Here is a 20,048-nt window from a genome sequence, read left to right on the forward strand (position 1 = left end):
ATTACGTATTAACTAAAGGAAATGTCTGAAATTTTAGGAGTGCTTGATATAATTCCTTGGTGTAGATATGACACATGTCTTAACCATAGAATAGAAAGAAAACATATTTCGAAAGGGTACTTTTTCTTAAGAATAAACCTGTGACGTGGAGGTGCCAATATTGGACTGAGGTGGACACAGTCACAAGTCACATGACACCTGGTTATAGTCCGCAGGGTTTATTTGAAGTCACAAGCTTTCGGAAGATTGCTCCTTTATTGGGTGAAGTGATGAAGGAGCGAGGCTCTAAAAGCTTGTGATTTCAAATAAACCTGTTGGACTATAACCTGCTGTTGATTTCTGACTTTTAAAAAAATGGTCATACCATTGAGAATGGAAACTCATTGACAACTCTTAAAATTGGTTTAACTATTGATGATAAAACTACTTTCCTGTAATGACAAATTTTGCAATATAATCCAAATTATATAAGAGACAAGTCCTTGATACACGTGAAACAACAAACTGCACAATATTTCACGAGAGCAGTATGTGAATGGGCATTAAACATCTTTGCGATAAGTAGTGATAAGAGAGTGGGAAGAACATTGAAATGTAATGAGACAGAAAATACACCGACATAAAAATGTTGTGATTTGAAAGCTGATGCTGCTATATGGTTTTATTTTATTTTAGAATGAAGGAGCTATAAACCCAGTGCACATTGATACTTTAACAAGATTTATAAGTAGCAAATACTCAATTGAATGTGAGGAGGCATAAATTGATTTTCTAAGTCTGAGGAGTGCTGTATTAGAGGCTATTCATTATGTTATATGATGCTTAATTGGTTTGTATGCTTTCGAGAGGAACATCCAAACAGACATATCAAGTCAAAGTTTGCATTTATTGGCTAAGTCTAAGTTATGTCGTGTTTTTATGGCAGGTTTGTTGCTGCTAGGACCGAATGAGATCTCTCTCAGTATCTTATCAAACTTGCCTCATTAATTACCTGCCTAGACTCTAAGAATCTCTCATGCCTGATTTCCATCCACTTGACCATACACCATTCCTGGAATAATTTGCCATCCGGAATTCACTGGCATCCTTTTGTGCCCAAGCCTTTCAAAGCCCAGACAGGCACTGCCAGTCCAATGTTGCTGTACATAATTCCTGACATTTGCCCTGGATCTGGCAGACAGTGGAGCATTGGTACATTGCTTTATGGGCAAGAACATGGAGGGTCTGCTGAAACCGGATTTTCTAGTCCACTACAACCAGCGGTGGAGTCCATGCTAGCCTGGTCTGAGGTCGCCATGTAGGTTAAAGTGAGCTCAGCTATATGAAGGAATTCACACCATTGTCCTTCCCTACTTTGCCAAACTGTTCCTTCATATTCTCTCTGATATATCACATTCAATCTATCTCTGACTCTGAACCCAACTCCATCAAGACTCATGCTCTACCATCTCACTATTGCAAATAACATCTTTCCTCCTCACCCACCCCAACCGTACAGCACTAACCCTGCATGTTCACTTTGCTGCCTACTCACTCAGTCTGCATGCCTTCCAATCTGCTCCAATAGTAACAGTTGTTCCACCTACATTAATCTCTTACAATAGCTGCCTCACTCCCATTCCATGAAGAAAACATGCCATAATTGGTCAGAAAGAGTCAACACTCTTTGAGTGGTGTCTCGTTGGCCATTATGGCTTCCTGTCCCTTTTGAGAACCCACCTCTGACCATCCTAAGCAGGGCCTTGGTTAGTATTGGAGGCTGCTTTTGATTTACTGCATCAGGATCTCTTCAGCAAAGATTATTCCGCTTACTTGAGTGAGATCTGCTGACAACCCTGGTAAGCTTCTCAGCTTTCTGTCTATGCTAACTAGCATTGCAAGGCTGCAGTAAAGCACAAAAGAGAAGGCAAGGTTGCTGGGACTAGACCTGTATGCTAAGAGTGCGTTAGTGCTATCACAGTGAGTGAAGAACCTAGAAAGACAATGATGTCCACTCTGTTAGCTGAATGTGTGTCCTTGAGTGCAAAGTGCTCTTGCTGCAGAATTAAAACTTTAGCTGCCAGTACAATTCAAAGTGCAATATTAAAGTGCATAAGTGTACACATTGGAGATGTGCCATGAGGTTACTTATAGGCTACCATACTTCGGTTGCCAAAGCCCATGGACATAGAGTGAGTGTATCCATTTGGTGTACTCTGACATGTTGGTGACCATTTCCAGCATGAAAGTCCATTCAGACTGAGCAGTGGGCTGAAACTTCCAGGTGCTCATTCTGGATTCCTTGTTGAGTTTTCCTGACATTGTTTGGCAAATTTGGTAAGATGGGAGGCTGAATATTAACGAGGCACATTTGACTATTAACAATGTTTAACAAGCAATAATCACCATCATTTGGCAACTTGCTACTGCCTAGCATGAATTTCCCAATCCCGCTTGTGAATAACATAAAAGGTGGAGCAAGTTGCTCCCGCATTCACGTAGGCCTCACTGCACTTGTTGCCCAATCACCATTGCCTACATTGTTCAGATCCCGAAAAGTTTCCATGCATACTCTTTAAATGGAGCTAATGATACCTTTTGATACCAATTTTGATTTCCTCAAGTTATTCCTGGCTTGTTTGCTCTTTTATTGTTTTTTATTCATTCACGGGATGTCAGTGGTGCTGGCAGCCCAGCATTTATTGCCCATCTCTTGTTGCACTTGAGAAGTTTGTGGTAAGCTGCCTTTTTGAACCACTGCAGTCCACGTCCTGTAGGTGGAACCCACAATGCTGTTGGGGAGGGAATTCCAGGATTTTGGCCTAGCAGTACTGAAAGAACAGTGATATATTTCCAAGTTAGGATAATGAGTGGCTTACAGAGGAGCTTGTGGTAGTGTTACCATGTATCTGTTGCCCTGTCCTTCTAGATGTTAGTAGTGATGGGGATGAAAGTTGTTGAGCAAGGAGCTTTGGTGAATCACAACAGTGCATCTTGTAGATGGCACACGGTGCTGCTACTGAGTATCAGTGGTGGACAGAATAGGTGTTTGTTCATGTGATGCCAGTCAAGTGGGCTGCTTTGTCCTGGATGGTATCAAGCTTCTTGATTGGTGTTGGAGCTGCATCCATCAAAGCAAGTGGAAGTACACTCCAGACTTGTGACTTGTAGATGGAGGATTGACATTATGGTGTCAGGAGGTGAGTTGTTCACTGCAGGACACCTGGCCTCTGACCTGCACTTATAGTTTTTGTAACGCCAGTTCAGCTCAGTTTTTGGTCAACGATGACAGCTAGTATGTAGATAGTGGAGATTCAAACAATGGTAATGACATTGAATTTCAAGAGACTGTGGTTAAATTCTTGTTTCATTTTAGATGGTCATTGCCTGGCATATGAGACATAAATGTTACCTGTCATTTGTCAGCCCAATTTTTAAAATTTTATTTATTATTTGATTTGATTTATTATTGTCATATCTACCTAGGTACAGTGAAAAGTTTTGTTTTGCATGAACCTCTGCTAGGTCTATCCTGCTGGTAGCACAGAACATTCCCAGGGATGCTGATAGTGATGTCTGGAACATTGTGTGTAGTGCATGGCTCAGTGAGTATGACAGGTGTTGGCCTGTTGCTTGTATGGGCAGATCCTACCGTACAAAGATGATAGAATGAGTAAACAGAGCAAGGAATACAAAGTTATTGCTGAAAATCTTATGCACAAAAAGCAAAATCAATATTCGATTTGAATATAGATATTGTCCTCATCCTGCTGAATTTGGACACAGACACCTTCAGTATCTGAGGAGCTGTGAATGGTGCTGTATATTGTGCAATCCTCATTGTACAGTGTACATTCCCACTTCTGACCTTGTTCTGGAAAGGTCATTGAGAAGCACCTGAAGATGGTGGGGCCACGAACACTCCCCTGAGGCACTCCTGCAGAGATATTCTGAAGCTGAGATAACTGATCTCCAACAACCACCACCACCTTCTTTTGTACTCTAACCAGCAGAATGTTTTCCCTGGATTCCCACTGATTCTAGTTTTGTCAGTGATCCTTGATGCCACACACATTCAAATGTGGCCTTGATGTCAAAGGATGAGAATGACTCCCTATCTCTGGAAATCAGCTCTTTCATCCAAGCTTGATCCAAAGCTGTAAAGAGGTCAGGAGCTGAATGGCCCTGATGGAACTCAAAGCGGAAAATCAATGAGTAAGTTCTTGTTAAGCAAGTGTTGAAAGCGCATTCCATCATTCAAATATAGGCTGATGGGGGAGTAATTGGATTTGTCCTGCATGTGCACTTGGTGGGACTGCAGAGCCTCAATCTGATCCATTGGTTGTGGAATTGCTTAGCTCTGTCTTACACAGTCTGGCGCACAAGAGACCCTGTTTTGTAGCTTTGTGGTTAACACTTCATTTTTAAGTCTGTCTAGTCCAGACCCTGCCATACCCTCCTGCACTCCAGAGTTGTTCCCCTGCCTAAATTCTAATGGTAGAGTGGGGATATGCCAGGCCATAAGGTTGTAGATTGTTGAAATACAGCTCTGTTGCTGCTGATGGCCCAAAGCATCTCACGGATGTCCAACTGTCACACATTGGATCTGTTTGAAGTCTGTCCTATTTGGCACAGTGATAGAGCCACAAACATGATGTAAGGTATTCTCAATGTGAAGGTGGGATTTGTATCCAAAAGATCTCTGTGGCAGTTCCCTAATACTCTCATAGACAGACACATCTGCAGCAGGCAGATTAGTGAGGATGAAATCAAGTCTGTTTTTGTCAACTTCCTTGTTCCATTAAGAATTGGCACAGTCCCAGTCTAGCAGTTCCATCCTTCAAAACCTGACCAGCTCAGTCAGTAGTGCTGCTGCCAAGCCATTCTTGGTAGTAAATATTGGTGCCCTTGCAACCGCCATGCTTGTTAAAGTTTTGTTTAACATGAAGGAGAAATGATGATTCAGCTGAGGGTATGAGTGAGTGAGAGCAGTCTGGTGATTGGTGGTAATCAGCATGAGGTTTCCTTACCTATTTTGACCTGATGCCATGAGACTTCATGGGGTCTGAAACCAATATAAAGGATTCCTCAGGCAACTTCCTTCCAACTGTATACCACGGTGCCACCACTTCTGCTGGGTCTATCCTGCTCTTAGGGATGCTGATAGTAGTTTCTGGGACAATGTGTGAAAGCGTATGGTTCAGTGAGTATGACAATGTCAGCCTGTTGCTTGCCTAGTCTGTCAGACAGCTTTCCCAACTATGGCATTAGCCCCAGGCAGAATTTTCAGGGTCAACAGGCTGTGTTTGCTGTTGTTATTTCTGGTTATTAATGCCAGCTGTTTCTTAGCATTTTCATACTTCTATAGCAGTTGATGAAACTGAGTGGCTTGCTAAGTGCCACATTATGATCAAAGGGGCTTGTCTGAAAAATTGTCTGAAATTCAAAATATTTAAAACCTTATTGAGATATTAGAGATTGAAATTATACATTGATAAATGGCATACAAATGTACTCCATTTAGAGACCTGCACTTCTAAAGAATACATTTCTCTTCAAACAGATATGTAAAGACCTACCTTCTTCCTGACCGCACTAGACCTAGCAAACGCAAGTCATCTGTAAAGAAAGCTTCACTGAATCCTCAATATAATGAAACCCTGAAGGTACGTTTGTCTGAAATTGACTTGTATGTGACATTCCATTTGCAGAATAATGCCAAAACATAGAACTATCGTATTGCTCCTCATCCACACTCACTATGAATCTCCACAAAATAAACCATTTACTTTAATCCAATCCCTTCATCTCGGAAGATGCAATGCCAAGGCTATGGTTCTGCCAATGTTTCTGACCATATTATTTCACAGTGGCTGGGAGAGATTTTCATTTAAGTTGGCCGTATGCTTCCACACCACCTAAGCCTTCCTAATATTGCTCTACCAAACCGAATGATCAATGACAGAATCAAACAAATTGAAGAAAACAACTTTCTGTCTGATTACTGATCTTGAGATTCGGATATTTGATTGAAAGTAGAATATTAAACCAATCAAATTGGATAGTTCAGCTGCGCTTGTAGTTAAATGCTGACAGGATTCTTTTCTAATTTTCATCTTTCTGCAGTGGAAACGTTTTGTCTTGCAGTAAGGAGACCACAAGAATTGAACAGTACTGCAGCACTTTGCATTTTCTTTTGGATGTATGACAATGAATCATGATTGCATCAAATAGGAGTTGCCTGCCTAATGGAGACCTGTAGAGATCGCTTTTACTCCTAACACTTTTTAAACTACTAGCATATATGAATAGCTATTCGCAAACCATTATTATTTCAGACTACGGACAACTCACATTTATAATTAATTTTAATACTACAAACTGCACATCCTCAACTTTCTTGATGCTTTTCAGTACTTAACAAGTTGAATGTGGAGAGAATTTTCTTCCTTCAGGAAGCAACTTATTTCAAGCGAATATAAAATGAAAATAATCTATGAATTGAAAGATTGAGGAAAATACAAAAGACAATGAAAAATAAAACAAACGAGTATGTTGGAAAGGAAAGCCAGAAGTATAAAGACAAGAATTTAAAGATGAGCAACTAAGCCACCTGATTTGAGTGGATTGGTATTCTACCCTCAAGTGAATGTCTGAATCTTAAGATAGGTTGTTAAACAGAAATTTATTTTCCTTAATCTGTTGGTTTTGTCATTGATCAATTGGCTTAGTGCTGCTGCATAAATGCAATATTTCTAGGCTTTTCAATGACACAAAGTGGGTGGGAGGTTGAGCTGTAAGAAAGATGCAGTATGATTTCGATAAGTTTGGTAAGCGGATAAATGGCTAGCACATGAAGGATAATGTGTGTAAATGCAGATTATTCATTTGGCAGCAGAAACAGGAAAGCACATTTCTATTTGAAAGGTAATAGTTTGGAGGGGCAATGCAACCTGGGAATATTGAAAGTAAATATACAGAGGCAACCAGCAGTTAAGAAGGCAAATGGATGTTGGCCTTCATTGTGAGAAGATTTGAGCACAGGAGCAGGGACAACTTGTTGTAATTTACCTGGAACTCCCCACCAGACCCACCGGCCCCGGCACTTTTCCCTGCAACTGCAGGAAGAGCTATACCTGCCCCTACACCTCCCCCCCAGCCCCATCCCAGGCCCCAAGAAATCCTTGCACATTAAACAGATTTTCACCTGCACATCTGCTAATGTGGTACTTTGTATACGCTGCTCCCGATGTGGTCCTCCCACATCAGGGAAACTAAGCGGAGGCTTGGAGACTGCTTTGTGGAACACCTATGCTCAGTTCACAATAATCAACTGCACCTCCCGGTTGCAAACCCCTTCAATTCCTCGCCCATTCCTTAGACGACATGTCCGTCCTGGGCGTCCTCCAGTGCCACAATGATGCCGCCCAAAGGTTGCAGGAACAGCACCTCATATTTCACTTGGGAACCCTGCAGCCCAGTGGTATCAATGTGGACTTCACAAGCTTCAAAATCTCCCCTCCCCCTGACCATATCACAAAACCAGCCCAACTCATACATGCCTCCCTAACCTGTCCGTCCTTTCTCCCACCTATCCGCTCCTCCCACCTCAACCCACACCCCCACCACCATCCTACCAACCTCATCCCCACCTCCTTGACCTGTCTGCCTTTCCTTGACTGACCAACCCCCATCCCAACTCCCCACCCACACTCACCTTTACTGGCTCCATCCCTGCCTCCAGAGTCCTGTCTGTCTCCTGTCCATCTATCTACCCTTTTATCCATCTTCCATCCACCTCCCCCTCTCTCCCTATTTATTTCAGAATCCCCTTCCACTCCCCCATTTCTGAAGAAGGGTCCAGTCCCGAAGTGTCAGCTTTCCTGCTCCTCTGACACTGCTTGACCTGCTACGTTCATCCAGCTCTACACCTTGTTATCTCTGATTCTCCCACATCGGCAGTGCCTACTATGTCTAGAAAAATAACTAGGTGTCTTTGTTGTCAAGTTGATTCTGAGAGGACATAACGAACCACGAAAGGCTGGAATCATGTTGGTCTGCTGAATAGACTAATGTGCTGCAGTGGCTCGTGAGTAGGTTTACCCAGTTAAACTCTAATATAATCCTGTGGACACATAGCCTTGTTTTATGGTGGGACCTATCCCAGGTTACTGTGCGATACGAGGGAAAGAAATAGCTGAGGCATTAGCAGATCTCTTCATATCCTGTCTGACCACAGACGAGGTTCCAGAGGACTAGAGATTAACCAATGTTGTTCCTTTGTTTAAAAAAGGAAGGAGGGGTAATCCAGGAAATTATAGGTCAGTGGACCTAATATCTGATGTGGGGAACCTCTTGGAAAAAATACTGAGGGACGAGGTACATGCACATTTGGAAGAAAACAGACTAGTTAGTGACAGACAACATAGTTTTGTATGTGGAAGGTCATGCCTCACCAACCTGACTGAATTTTTTGAAGAGGTGACAAAGATAATTAATGATGGAACGGCTTTGAATGTAGTTTATAAGGACTTAAGCAAGGCATTTCGTAAACTCCCACACGGCAGATTGGTACAAAAACTAAAATCACAAGAAATTTTGCGCAGGCTGGCTAGATGGATACAAAACTGGCTTGGTCACAGAAGACAGAGGGTTTGTCAGAATGGAGACAAAAACTGGTCGTGTTCAACAGGGATCAGTCTTAGGTCCCCTGTTATTTGCAGTATATATAAATGATCTGGAGGAAAATTAGGTGGTTTGATTAATTTCCAGATGAAACAAAGATTGGTGGAGTTGCTGATAGTGCCGACAATTGTGAAAGGATACATTAGGATATAGATAGATTGGCAACTTGGGCACACAAATGGTAGGTAGAGTTTAATGCCGACAAATGTGAAGTGATGCATTTTGGAGGATCAAATTTAGCCGTGAATTATAATGTAAATGGTAAAACCCTTTGGAAGATTAATATACAGATGGATCTGGGCGTGCAGGTCCACAGTTCCCAAAGAGTGGCAACACAGGTGGTCAAAGTGATTGAGAAGGCATATGGCATGCTTACCTTCATCGGCCAAGGCATAGAGTACAAGAGCTGGCAAACCATATTGCAGTTATACAAAACCCTTGTTGGACTGTATTTGGAGTACTGTGTGCAGTTCTGGTCACCACATTACCAAAAGGACATGAAAGCTTTGGAGAGAGCGCAGAGAAGGCTCGCCAGGATGTTGCCTGTTCTTGAAGGCATTGGCTACAAAGAAAGGTTAAAAAGGCTGGGATTCTTTTCACTGGAAAGATAGCAGCTGAGAGGAGACCTGATAGACGTTTACAAAATTATGAGAGGCATAGATAGAATGGATAGTCAGAGGGTTTTTCCCAGGGTTGATGTTTCAATTATAAGGGGGAACACATTCAAGGTGAGAGGGGAAAAGTTTAAGGGAGATGTGCGAGGGAAGGTTTTCATGCAGAGAGTAGTAGGAGCCTGGAGTGCACTGCCAGAAGAGATGACAGAAGCAGGCACGTGGTGACATTTAAGAGGCATCTGGGTAGTTACATGAATAGGGAGGGAATAGAGGGATACAGACCAAATAAAAGCAGAAGGTTTGTCTTTTAGTTTAGTCAGGGCACAATGATCAGCACAGGCTTGGAGGGCTGTCCTGTGTTGTATTTTTCGTTTTGTTCTTTTGTTACCTTATTCCTAAATTCTTTGGGTGAGTGTGTGTACACATTAGTCAAAGCAAATGGAAATGCTCCTTGCAGGGATTTCTCAGTGGGACTAAAGGCTCAGTGGGTGGCAGCCAATTAAGCGGCTGCTGTCTTATTATGGCAATCTGTCCATTCATCCTCATCAGTACTCCCCTCTAGGGGTTGCAGTTCCACTCAGAGGGTCTGCAGGACAATGTCACCCAGAAAGGTGGCCCCTCTTGAGCGAGCAAGGAAACCTAAGCTTCCAAAAAGTATTGAAAAAAAAATTGCAGAGCTGAGGGTTTAAAGTTTGGAAGCATAACTGTATTTATTCCATTATGCTACTCTCCATTTTAATATTGTTAAAATTGTTATATTAAAGTTATTAATATTGTTATGCTCATCCTGGTAACCATATCAGCAAAGGTATAAAATGACACTCACCTAAAATACTTTGAAGTCATTCTAGTATAATCACTCTAAATTTGGCAAAAAAAATCATAAAAGCAGCATGTTGTAGAACAATTTTAGAAGTTATCAAAGGAAAACTTGAATTGTATGAACACACATAAAAAGCTAAGTACAATTCTTTTAGATACAGCTCGAATGAAACTCTTATGATATGTCCCAGACTGATTGAGCTTATATTTATTGGTGTATTCTTTTTAGTACAAAATAAAGAAGCAAGAACTTCTGAATCGAACTCTGAATGTCTCCGTGTGGCACAATGATATTCTTGGTCGGAATGTATTCCTTGGAGAAACAGAGGTGGAGATGAATAGCTGGGACTGGAGAAATAACACACCAAATTGGTACACCTTGCAGTCCAAGGTAACAATTACTAATTTTGCATAAGATTTATATTTTTAACCAAGGAACAACATCATTGCTTGGGTTATTTGGTTTTGATTGTAAGTTATTTGAAATAGTCTAAAATGTAAGCTTCTAGAGAAGCTAATAGTATATAATTTTTACACAGAGCACAGTATGAGGATGGCATCATGCTGAATTGTGACTCTTAGACCAAGATTTTAATATACAATTGGAATTGGGAATGAGGCAGGTGACAATGTTTCCTGAAGTCAACAATGGAAACTACCAGCTTGACATTGGTTTGAGAACAATGCCAGACAGCAAAAACTCACTCTCAGAGAACTGTCACCTGTGTTTATCTTGGGAGAATGTTAATGAAATGCTTGAGAAGGAGGAGGAGAACTTTGTGCACTCAGAGGAAACTCACAAAATCCATTTGAAGAATAAGAGCTGATCTTATTAAGGCATGCAAGATTCTGAATAGGTTTGTTGGTAGACAATGAGAGGCTATTTCATTTATTTGGGGAATTTATAGCATAGAGCACACTGCCTTAGGATAAGATATTGGTCACTTTAGGCATGAGGAGGGAAAATAAATCTTTACTGGGATTGTTGCGAACCTTTAGAATCGTCTACCCTCAAGAGTCGTGCAAGCTTCCATATTGTGCATATTCAATGCTGGGCTAGTTGGATTTTTTTGTCTCTCAGGAACTTCATCAGTGACAAAACTGAAATCTCTGTCATCTCAAACGGAGGACTCCTTAGTTTCTTTTGTTCTAGGCTCTCCCGTGAAGGAGGAATAACCTTTTCAGCACCGATCCTGTTAGGTCTCCTTAGAATCATATATATTTCCATAAGCTCACCAATCATTCTTCTAAACTCCAATGAATGTAGGCCTATCTGTCTAACCTTAAGTGATCAGAAAATAACTCCCACATCCCAGGAATCAGTTGAGTACACCTTGCTGTGCTGTATGTCAGTGGTGAAAAGAGCAAATGTTTAAGTTGCTGGATGGGGTGCCAACCATGCAGATACCTTGCCTTGGATGGTGCTGTGCTATTGGGGTCACATTCCTCCAAGCAAGTGGACAGTACTCCAGCACACAACTGACTTCTGTCTTGTAGATTGTGGACAGATCGTGGGAGTCTGGAGGTGAAGTGCTTGCCCAGAATTCCTAGTCTCTGATCTGTTCTTGTTGCGACAGTATTTCTATGACTGGTACAGTTCAATTTCTGGTGAATGGTAGCTCCCAGGATGACAGTTGTGGGAGATCCAGTAATCATTGATATGTGGAATCCATGGATTAAATTGTTAGGAAGCATACATAAACTAGGTTTGTTTTCCACAAAATTAAGCAGGTTAAGGATGATCCATTCAAAGTTTTCAAGATTAGATGGAATATATTTCTGCGGGTAAGGGAACCAAGGACTTGAGAATTTGAAGAGTGACGGGGTTATTGATATGTAATGGTAGAATATACTGGGATCTGGGAGGAAGTGATGGAGTGTATGAAGTTGGAAACTGCTGAAAGACTAGAACCAGTCCTTTCAAGGGTAAAATTAGAAATTAATTCTACATACTAAGGATGGTAAAGATTTATAATTCCCTTTTGCAAACTGCAATTATGATAAGTCGATTGATCATTTTAACTGGAATGCTGATAGATTCTTATTAACTAACTGTATTAAGAAATATGGTGCAAAAGCAAATGTAGGAACTAGGTCACAGATCAGCCAGGGTCATTTTGAATGAATGTACATGTTCAAATAATTAAATATCTGACTCCTATTCCTATGTCCCCATGAATAGAATGTCATCTCCATTGCAGAACCTTTTTGGCGCTTGATTGAAAAGCTCCTTGCCATAAATAATCCCCCTCTTCTGCTTTCTGTCTCACAGGAAATGACCACTTTTTTTTCCAGTTGTCTTGGTTACCCAGACAAGCCTACACTGAGAGATACACATTGAATTGAAGCATTAATAATATTTTGTGCAGTTTAAAATTTGCTAGAATATTTTGCTTTAAAAGCATTGCATTAATTGTATATCTTTTTCAAATCCTTGCTGTCAAAAAAATCATGAAAGGTCCATGAAATGTGGTTTTGATGAAACTTTAATTTAAAGTCCAAAACCTTATAAATCTACTTTCAATATTTTTAATGGTAGTAGAGAGTGAATGCTTTTACTTTCCAAGTTCAAAAGTTAAAACAAAATTACCCTTCAAGGAACTGGACATCTGCACAGTATGCAAACACTTGTGTGCAGTGAACCATTATTCAATGCCATGGAAAGTGCAATCGACAAGATAACTTTGAACCAGCAGCTGAACAATTAATGTTAAATACTGTGGTGTAATTGTGATGTAACCTTTTGGAGGTGTCCATTAGTGCAGTATGTACCAAAATATGAATTAATTAAGATATATTGAAATTGCACACTGTCCTTTTATTCAACCTTATGTGATGCAACTTCTGTACATTTTCAGCCATCCAGTCTAGCGGAAGGAAACATCAATCGAGGAGAAATCCGTGTGGCACTTAAGTATATTCCGGCAGAATCAATAGGTAATTTTTCTTTAATTAGTTACGCTTGGGATCATTGTTTCTAATCAAACACTAATTGAACCAGAAGGAAAGCCCATATAATTTCCTTTTATTCCCTGGAGTTTAGAAGAATGAGAGGTGATCTAACTGAAACACGAAATGATTCAAAAGTCGACTTTAGAAAATGTTTCCCCGGGCTGGAGAAGGTAGAAAATGGAGGTAGAGATATGCAAGGCAAGGATTTTTTATAGAGTGTGCTGGATACCTGGAACATGCTGCTGGGGAGGTAGTAGAAGCAGCTGCGACAGCAACATTTAAGAGACATTTAGACGGACACAAGAACTGGCAAAGAATAGACAGAGTTATGGACCGTGTGCAGGTAGATGGAATTAATTTAGAATGGCATCGTGATTGGTGCAAACATGATGGGTTGAAGGGCCTGGTACTGGCTGTACTGTTCCATGCCAAACTATTTTAATGCAGGCAACAGAAAATTGAGCAATATGTTACGTTATTTAAGTTTTTATCCTAATAAACATGGAATGTAACATTGTTTCTCCCCCTGAAAAATGTAATCCTAGTATTTAGCAAGTTCCACTGAACTGAGATTTCACTGACAGATATTGTTTCTGGAAAGCTTGAATATGCAATCAATGTATAACTGATAATCTGCAATTTTCTTCAGATGGAATTAAGCCATTAAGTGGGGAAATTCACATATGGCTAAAAGAAGCAACAGAGTTACAGCCTGTAAAGCCTGGTGGTGTGGACTCTTTTGTGAGATGGTAAGTTCTGTTAAAATCAGAACCATATCATGCTTTATATACCACTGCTATTTAGGAACATTAAAAAGATAATTCGGGGAATAAATTTAAAACAGTTTCAGGTGCTTTGTGTAACAGCATGGAACTCCAAGAACTCTGCTGTAGAGGTTATAAGAGGATATGAAATTTTTAAGCTCCTTTTCCAAAGTAAAATTGATATTTGGTCTCCAAGTTTGGAAGGAATTTAATATTGAACTTGCTTATAGCCTCCCTTCGAGAATTGATGCCTCCATTGTCATCATTTCCCAAAGGTCTCCAGTTTATTTTCTGCTATGATCGTAAGATTCCTCTGATGTCCTCCTGTTTTTACTTGCTATCCTTCCAGCTGCAGCTCCACTCATTCATAGAATCCCACACAGTGCAGAAAGAGGTTATTTAGCCCATCATGTCTGCCTCTGAAGAGCATTTTGCCTATCCCTGTAACCCCACACTCACCTGCACATCGCTTGACACCACAGGCAAATTTTAGCATGGCCAATCCACCCAATGTGCACATCTTTTTGGACTGTGGGAGAAACCTGGTGGATATCCAAGCAGACACAGGGAGAATGTGCAAACTCCACACAGACTGTTAACCCAAGGCTAAAATCAGAGGAAGCCAGGTCCCTGGCACTGGGAGGCAGCAGTGCTAACTCAGAGCCACTGTGCCACCCACTGTTTCTCTTGATTCTTTTTTTTTCTACCTTCTCTCAAAGTTAGATGGATAGACTGATGCCCAATGTTGCAGAAATCTAACTCATTATGCATATGTTTTAGAATAAGTCATAGATTTTGTTTTGTGATGGCTGCAACTCGCTCAGTGGGGTGAGCCAAAGGAAATAATGCTTGTCAAGTGCGTATTTCAGCAGAGAAATTACTGCTGTAATATTCACCACATGAATAATTCGGGATGGAGAAAGAAGTTGGAAGATTTGCTTAGTTTGCAGCTTGTGGAAGGAATCCATCATGCTCCTCTCAAAGTCTTATGCAGAAAGCAGCCAGGAATTGGGAATCATCTGTGGGATGAGTTCCTGTACAGAAGCTGTGGAAGCATGCAGTGCTATAAGGAGATAGCAAAAACTGCAGATATTGGAATCAAAGACAACACAGTGTGGAGCTGAAGGAACACAGCAGGCCAGTCGGCATCAGGAAGCAGTTTTTAATAATTCACTGTCAGGATGTGGGCATTACTCACCTGGCCAGCACTCATCTGTTATACCTTAATCAGTGAAGATAAAGCCCATGCTAAGTCATAGTGTTCTTAAAGATTCTGGAGGATCATTTTTCTGACAGTTAACAGAAGGATCCTTGTTGAATCATGAATAAAAACAAACTGTTCAGAATATTCAGCAGGTCAGGCAGCATCTGGGGAAGAGACAGAGTTATCATGAGTTGAATCTGACTCTTCTTCAGAACCGGTAAAATTTTGCTTCAGAGAATAGCTAGAACACAGAAAAATCAAAGCGACTTCTGGAGGGCAATGGCACACTTTTGGATTGGTCACTAGGTAAGTGAATGAAACTTTCAGGTTCAAGAAGCTAAACAAACACAGGAGAAAATAATAAATAAAATTATGCTTATAGCATAAGTTTTGATAAATGTGTTAATAGAATGGTGCTTGCTTTGTTTAATTTCTTTCTGCATACAATAATGGCTGAGTTTTTTGTGCTATAGACGCTGTCAGTAAATTAATAGGTGTTTGGTCTCTTTTTTCAAACATCTACAGTCCCTAAAAACTAGTAAGCTAAAACTTCTGGACAATTCTGGAAGTGAAATTCTAAAAAATAATTGAAAGAGAATATCTCCAAAAGCTGTATGTAGCTCTAACTAGAAACATGTGAGGAAATTTTTACAAAGAAGAAAAAGACTGCAGTTCCTGGAAATCTGAAGTAAAATCATAACATTCTGGAAATACCCAGCAGCAACTGTGAGTAGAAGAATGTTTCAAGTCCATGACTTTTCATTAGAGCTGAGGCCATTGTGGAACTGAGTTCTGATAAAATGTCTTCAACCTGAAACGTTAACCGTAAATGTTTTCTTTCTCTATAGATGCTGCCTGGCCTGCTGAGTACTTTCAGCATGTTATTTTTGTCCCTGGGATATGCACATTGCAGCTGGACCAGCATTTACTTAGGAATCCATTATTAAGGAAGTAATAGCACAGCATTTGGGAAAATAATAAGACAATCAAATATAGGAGCAGTATTAAGCCATTCCACTACGGCTGATGTGTTTCTCAACACTGTTCTCCTGCAGCCTCCCCAAAACCCTTCCTCCCCATCTTAATCAAGATTCTACTGATGTCTATCTTAAACAAGCTCAGTGGCGATTGTATTTAAGCAATGAGTTCCAATTTTTCCTCATCTTAGTTCTAAATGTTTGACCCTTCACTCTGAGCCTTTGCCCAGTTCCTAGCCTCTCTTACTAGTGGAAACATCTCTATGTCTACTGTGTCCAGGCCTCTCAGTATTCTCTAAGTTTCAATGGCGTCTGCACCCCCTCCACCTCACCCCCGCCTCATTCTTTTAAACATCATGGAGTACAGATACAGAATCCTCAATTGGGCCTCATATCACCAGCACTTCATCTCAGGATCATTCTTGTAAACTTCCCCTGGAGAATGCTAGTGCATCCTTCCTTAGATACAGAGGCCAAACTGCACACAATATTCTGAACGCACTTTGAGCACAGCCTTATACAGCTTCAACAGTGCATCCCTGCTTTTGTATTCTAACTCTTTTGAAATGAAAGCTAACATTCATTTACCTTTCTAACTGCCAACGTTATCTGCATGTTAACCTTCAGAGAATCCTGAACTAGGACTCCCACGTCCCTTTGTGCCTCAGATTTTCAAAGCCTTTCCCTGTTTAAACTATACCTCCATTCTTTCTACCAAAGTGCATAAACTCACACTTTCCCATGTTGTACTCCATCCATCACTTCTTTGCCCACTCTCCTAGCCAAAGTCCTTCTGCAGCCTCTCACTTCCTCAATAATATCTGTCCCTCCAGCTATCTTTGTGTCATCTGCAAACTAAGCCCTACTTTAGCGTGCATTTCCAAGTATTGCACCATCTCATCCTCAACAATGGACCCTGAAATCTGACTAACGGCTGAAGTCAGGCTAATGGGCTATTTCCTCTCTTCTGCCTTCCTCCCCTCTTAAACTGGGGTGTTACATTAACTGTTTTCTAGTTGCCTGGGACCATCCCTAGCTCCAGTGATTTCTGAACAATCACCACCAATGCCTCTACATTCTCTTCAGCTATCTCCTTCAGAAATCTGGCCCAGGTGATTCATCCACCTCAGACCTTTCATGTTCCCCAGCTTCTTCTTCTTGGTGATGGCCATTTTACTCACGTCTGCCCCTGGCTCTCGAAGTTTTGTTGCACTGCTGGTGTCTTCCACTGTGAAAACTAATGCAAAGCACCTATTCAGTTCCTCTGCCATTTCTTTGTTGCCCATTGCTACTTCTCCAGCTTCATTTTTCAGTGATCCAATGTTTATTCTTGCCACTCCCTTACCTTTAACTAAAAAAAACAAGACCCTTGCAATTGTCTTTTTATATTACTAGCTAGCTTACTTCATTTCATTTTCTCCTCGCTATTACTTTTTTTAAGTTATCCTCTGCTGGTTTTTAAAGGGTTCCTAATCCTCTAGCATCCCACTAATCTTAACCACAGTGTTTGCTTTTGCTTTTATGCTGTTCCTGACTTATCTCATGAGCCATGGTTGCCTCGTCCTCTTCTTAGTCCGATTCTTCTTCCTTGGGATAAATTTCTGCTGTGGCTCCCGAATTACTCACAGAAACTCCCGCCATTGCTGCTGTACCATCTTCCCTGCTCAGCACCCCCTTCCAGTCAACTCTGGCCAGCTGCTCCCTCAAGTCTTTGTAGTTACCTCTACTCAACTGCAGTAGCATTACAGCTGATTCCAGCTTCTTCCTCTCAAAATGCAGGGTGAATTCTATCGTGTTCTGATCACAGTTCCCTAGACGTTCCTTCACCTTAAGCTCCCTAATCAAATCTGCCTCATTTCACATTACCAAATCCAGAATTGCCACTCCGTAGTGGGCTTTACCACACACTACTCCAAAAAAATCATCTCATAGACATTCTACGAATTCCTTTTCTTGACTTTCCAAGTCCATCTGCATATTTAAGTCCCCAGTGATAATTGTAATCGTGCCTTTCTTACAGTATTTTCAATCTCATGATTTATTTTCTTCCTCACATCCTGACTACTGCCAGGAGGACCGGATATAATTCCCATCAGGATCTTCTTTCCATTTAAGTTCCACACCTCTGCCCACAGTTTCTATGCTTTCTGACTCCATATCACTCTGCATTTATTGACTTTGTCACTTGCTTTTGTCCAAGGTTGCTTTCTTTTAAAAAAAAATAGTTCTTATATCGGAATCCAGCTTGTGAGCAGGGTGTGTTTAAAGTTGCTTTTCTTCTCCTTCTCTGGACTGGGGAGAGCAGCACTGTACCTGAAAAGATCTGTTCTTTGTCACCTGAGGTGGATACAAACTCCAAATTTGCCCTGATGTGTTGAGAGCAGCCATTGCCCTACAGCCACCCGTGTGCAGGGTTGTGTCTGAAAACTGCTAGTAGCATCCTGTACCTGTTCCACCATCACTTAGCCATTGCCACAGGAATAGTGTCTCTTTTGTTTTAGCTGATGACATTTTGCTGAACAAGTTACTGAGACACTTGCATGCTACTCATTTGCCTAGATGAGTGCGGCCCCAACAAAACTCAAGAAGCTTGACATCATCCAGGAAAAAGCAGCCTGCTCGATTGGCATTACATCCACAAACTTCCAGTTCCTCTTCCACTGACGCTCAGTAGCAGCAGTGAGTACATCTACAAGATGCACTGCAGAAGTGTACCAAAGATCCTCAGACAGCACCTTCCAAACCCACGTCCACTTCCATCTAGAACAACAAGGGCAGCAGATATGTGGGAACACCACCATCCTGACTTGGAGATATATCACCGTTCTTTCCTTGTTGCTGAGTCAAAATCCTGTAGTTCACTCCCTAATAGCACTGAGGGTCAACCCACAGCAGGTGGACTGCAGTGTTTCAAGGAGGCAGCTCGCCACCACCTCCTTAAGGGCAACTAGGGATAGGCCATACATGCTGGCTCATGAGCAAGGTCTGATTTAGCAGTTCTCCTCCTGGATGAGCTGCTGAGTTAGATCATGCCTTAATATCACTGTCCATTCTGCTGGCAGTATTTGTGATCTTCCACACTGTCAGTTGATGGATACTGAGCCTGGTTAACCAATAGCTGGAGTTTTGAAATCAGAACCATTACTGCCAGGTAGGCTGCTAGTTAAGGCTGAGTCCCACCAACTCAGAGTTTGGCAGTTTAGAGGTGGTAAACACCAGCCTTCACTCCCCTGCCTGCAGTTCTAAACACGGATTTACAAACAAAGGCAGGCAGTAGGCATTTGATTCGGTCAGTCTATTTGAAACACCGTTTGGATATTTTTGTGGACGATAAACATCTCAGTTCTCTTAATTATCCTTGTCCTTCCAAACTCTATTCGGTAATCCTGTTTCATGTAGAGATTGCTGAGACATAGAATTATCTAATAGCTTTTTTATTGTAATGCAATGATTATAACATCCTTCAAAAGGATTGGACATTATTTAGAAAGGAAAAGTAGTGAAAAAATTTGAAGAGATAGCTTCAGCTATAAAATACTAGCACTGACAGAGATTTACTCGTCTAAATCTGTGCCATAAATATTCAGATCCTATTTACTAAGTGATTGATGGGTTATTAAATTTATTCTCATGTGACCCTTAAATGACATTTACAGGTTTAATATTTGCTTTTAATCATTTTATCACCCTGCATCAATAGATCTTGTACGTGGAACTTTTTTTATGTTAAGCGACTGTTGATCTTTAGGAAGCTCCACTGTGATCAGCTTGCACCTTTTCCTGCATTTTCAACATTGTGAATATCAAAAGTAAAGTTCAGAAAAGGTTGATTGAAAGGCAACTGGCTCTGACACTTAGTCAATTGAATTTTGGATGTGAAACTAGCCTAGTAATTTAAGTCAGCATATTTCCTATTATTGGTATACAATTAGAAATAGACGTTCAATCTAACAGATAGCCCAAAGTGTGGACCATTGCTACACACCCTCAAAGACACCTACCATTCCATTCTCCACCTGCATTTTGCTAAATTAGACCAAAAGGCTGTGCT

The 20,048-nt window shown here is 41.0% G+C and overlaps 1 protein-coding gene across 4 annotated transcripts in view; it reads left to right on the forward strand.

Moving 5' to 3' along the window:
- The window catches only part of LOC125452948 (synaptotagmin-like protein 2), a 236,612-nt gene that overhangs the window by 205,980 nt on the left and 10,584 nt on the right, over nucleotides 1–20,048 (forward strand). For all 4 annotated transcript variants that reach the window (XM_048531952.2, XM_048531951.2, XM_048531953.2 and 1 more), the window contains 4 exons: nucleotides 5,543–5,645; nucleotides 10,330–10,491; nucleotides 12,959–13,037; nucleotides 13,702–13,801. In XM_048531952.2, the coding sequence (XP_048387909.1) occupies nucleotides 5,543–5,645; nucleotides 10,330–10,491; nucleotides 12,959–13,037; nucleotides 13,702–13,801 (444 nt within the window). The remainder of the gene's footprint in view (nucleotides 1–5,542; nucleotides 5,646–10,329; nucleotides 10,492–12,958; nucleotides 13,038–13,701; nucleotides 13,802–20,048) is intronic.

Source organism: Stegostoma tigrinum, chromosome 4 (genome assembly GCF_030684315.1).
Source record: "Stegostoma tigrinum isolate sSteTig4 chromosome 4, sSteTig4.hap1, whole genome shotgun sequence".
Classification (NCBI taxonomy): domain Eukaryota; kingdom Metazoa; phylum Chordata; class Chondrichthyes; order Orectolobiformes; family Stegostomatidae; genus Stegostoma; species Stegostoma tigrinum.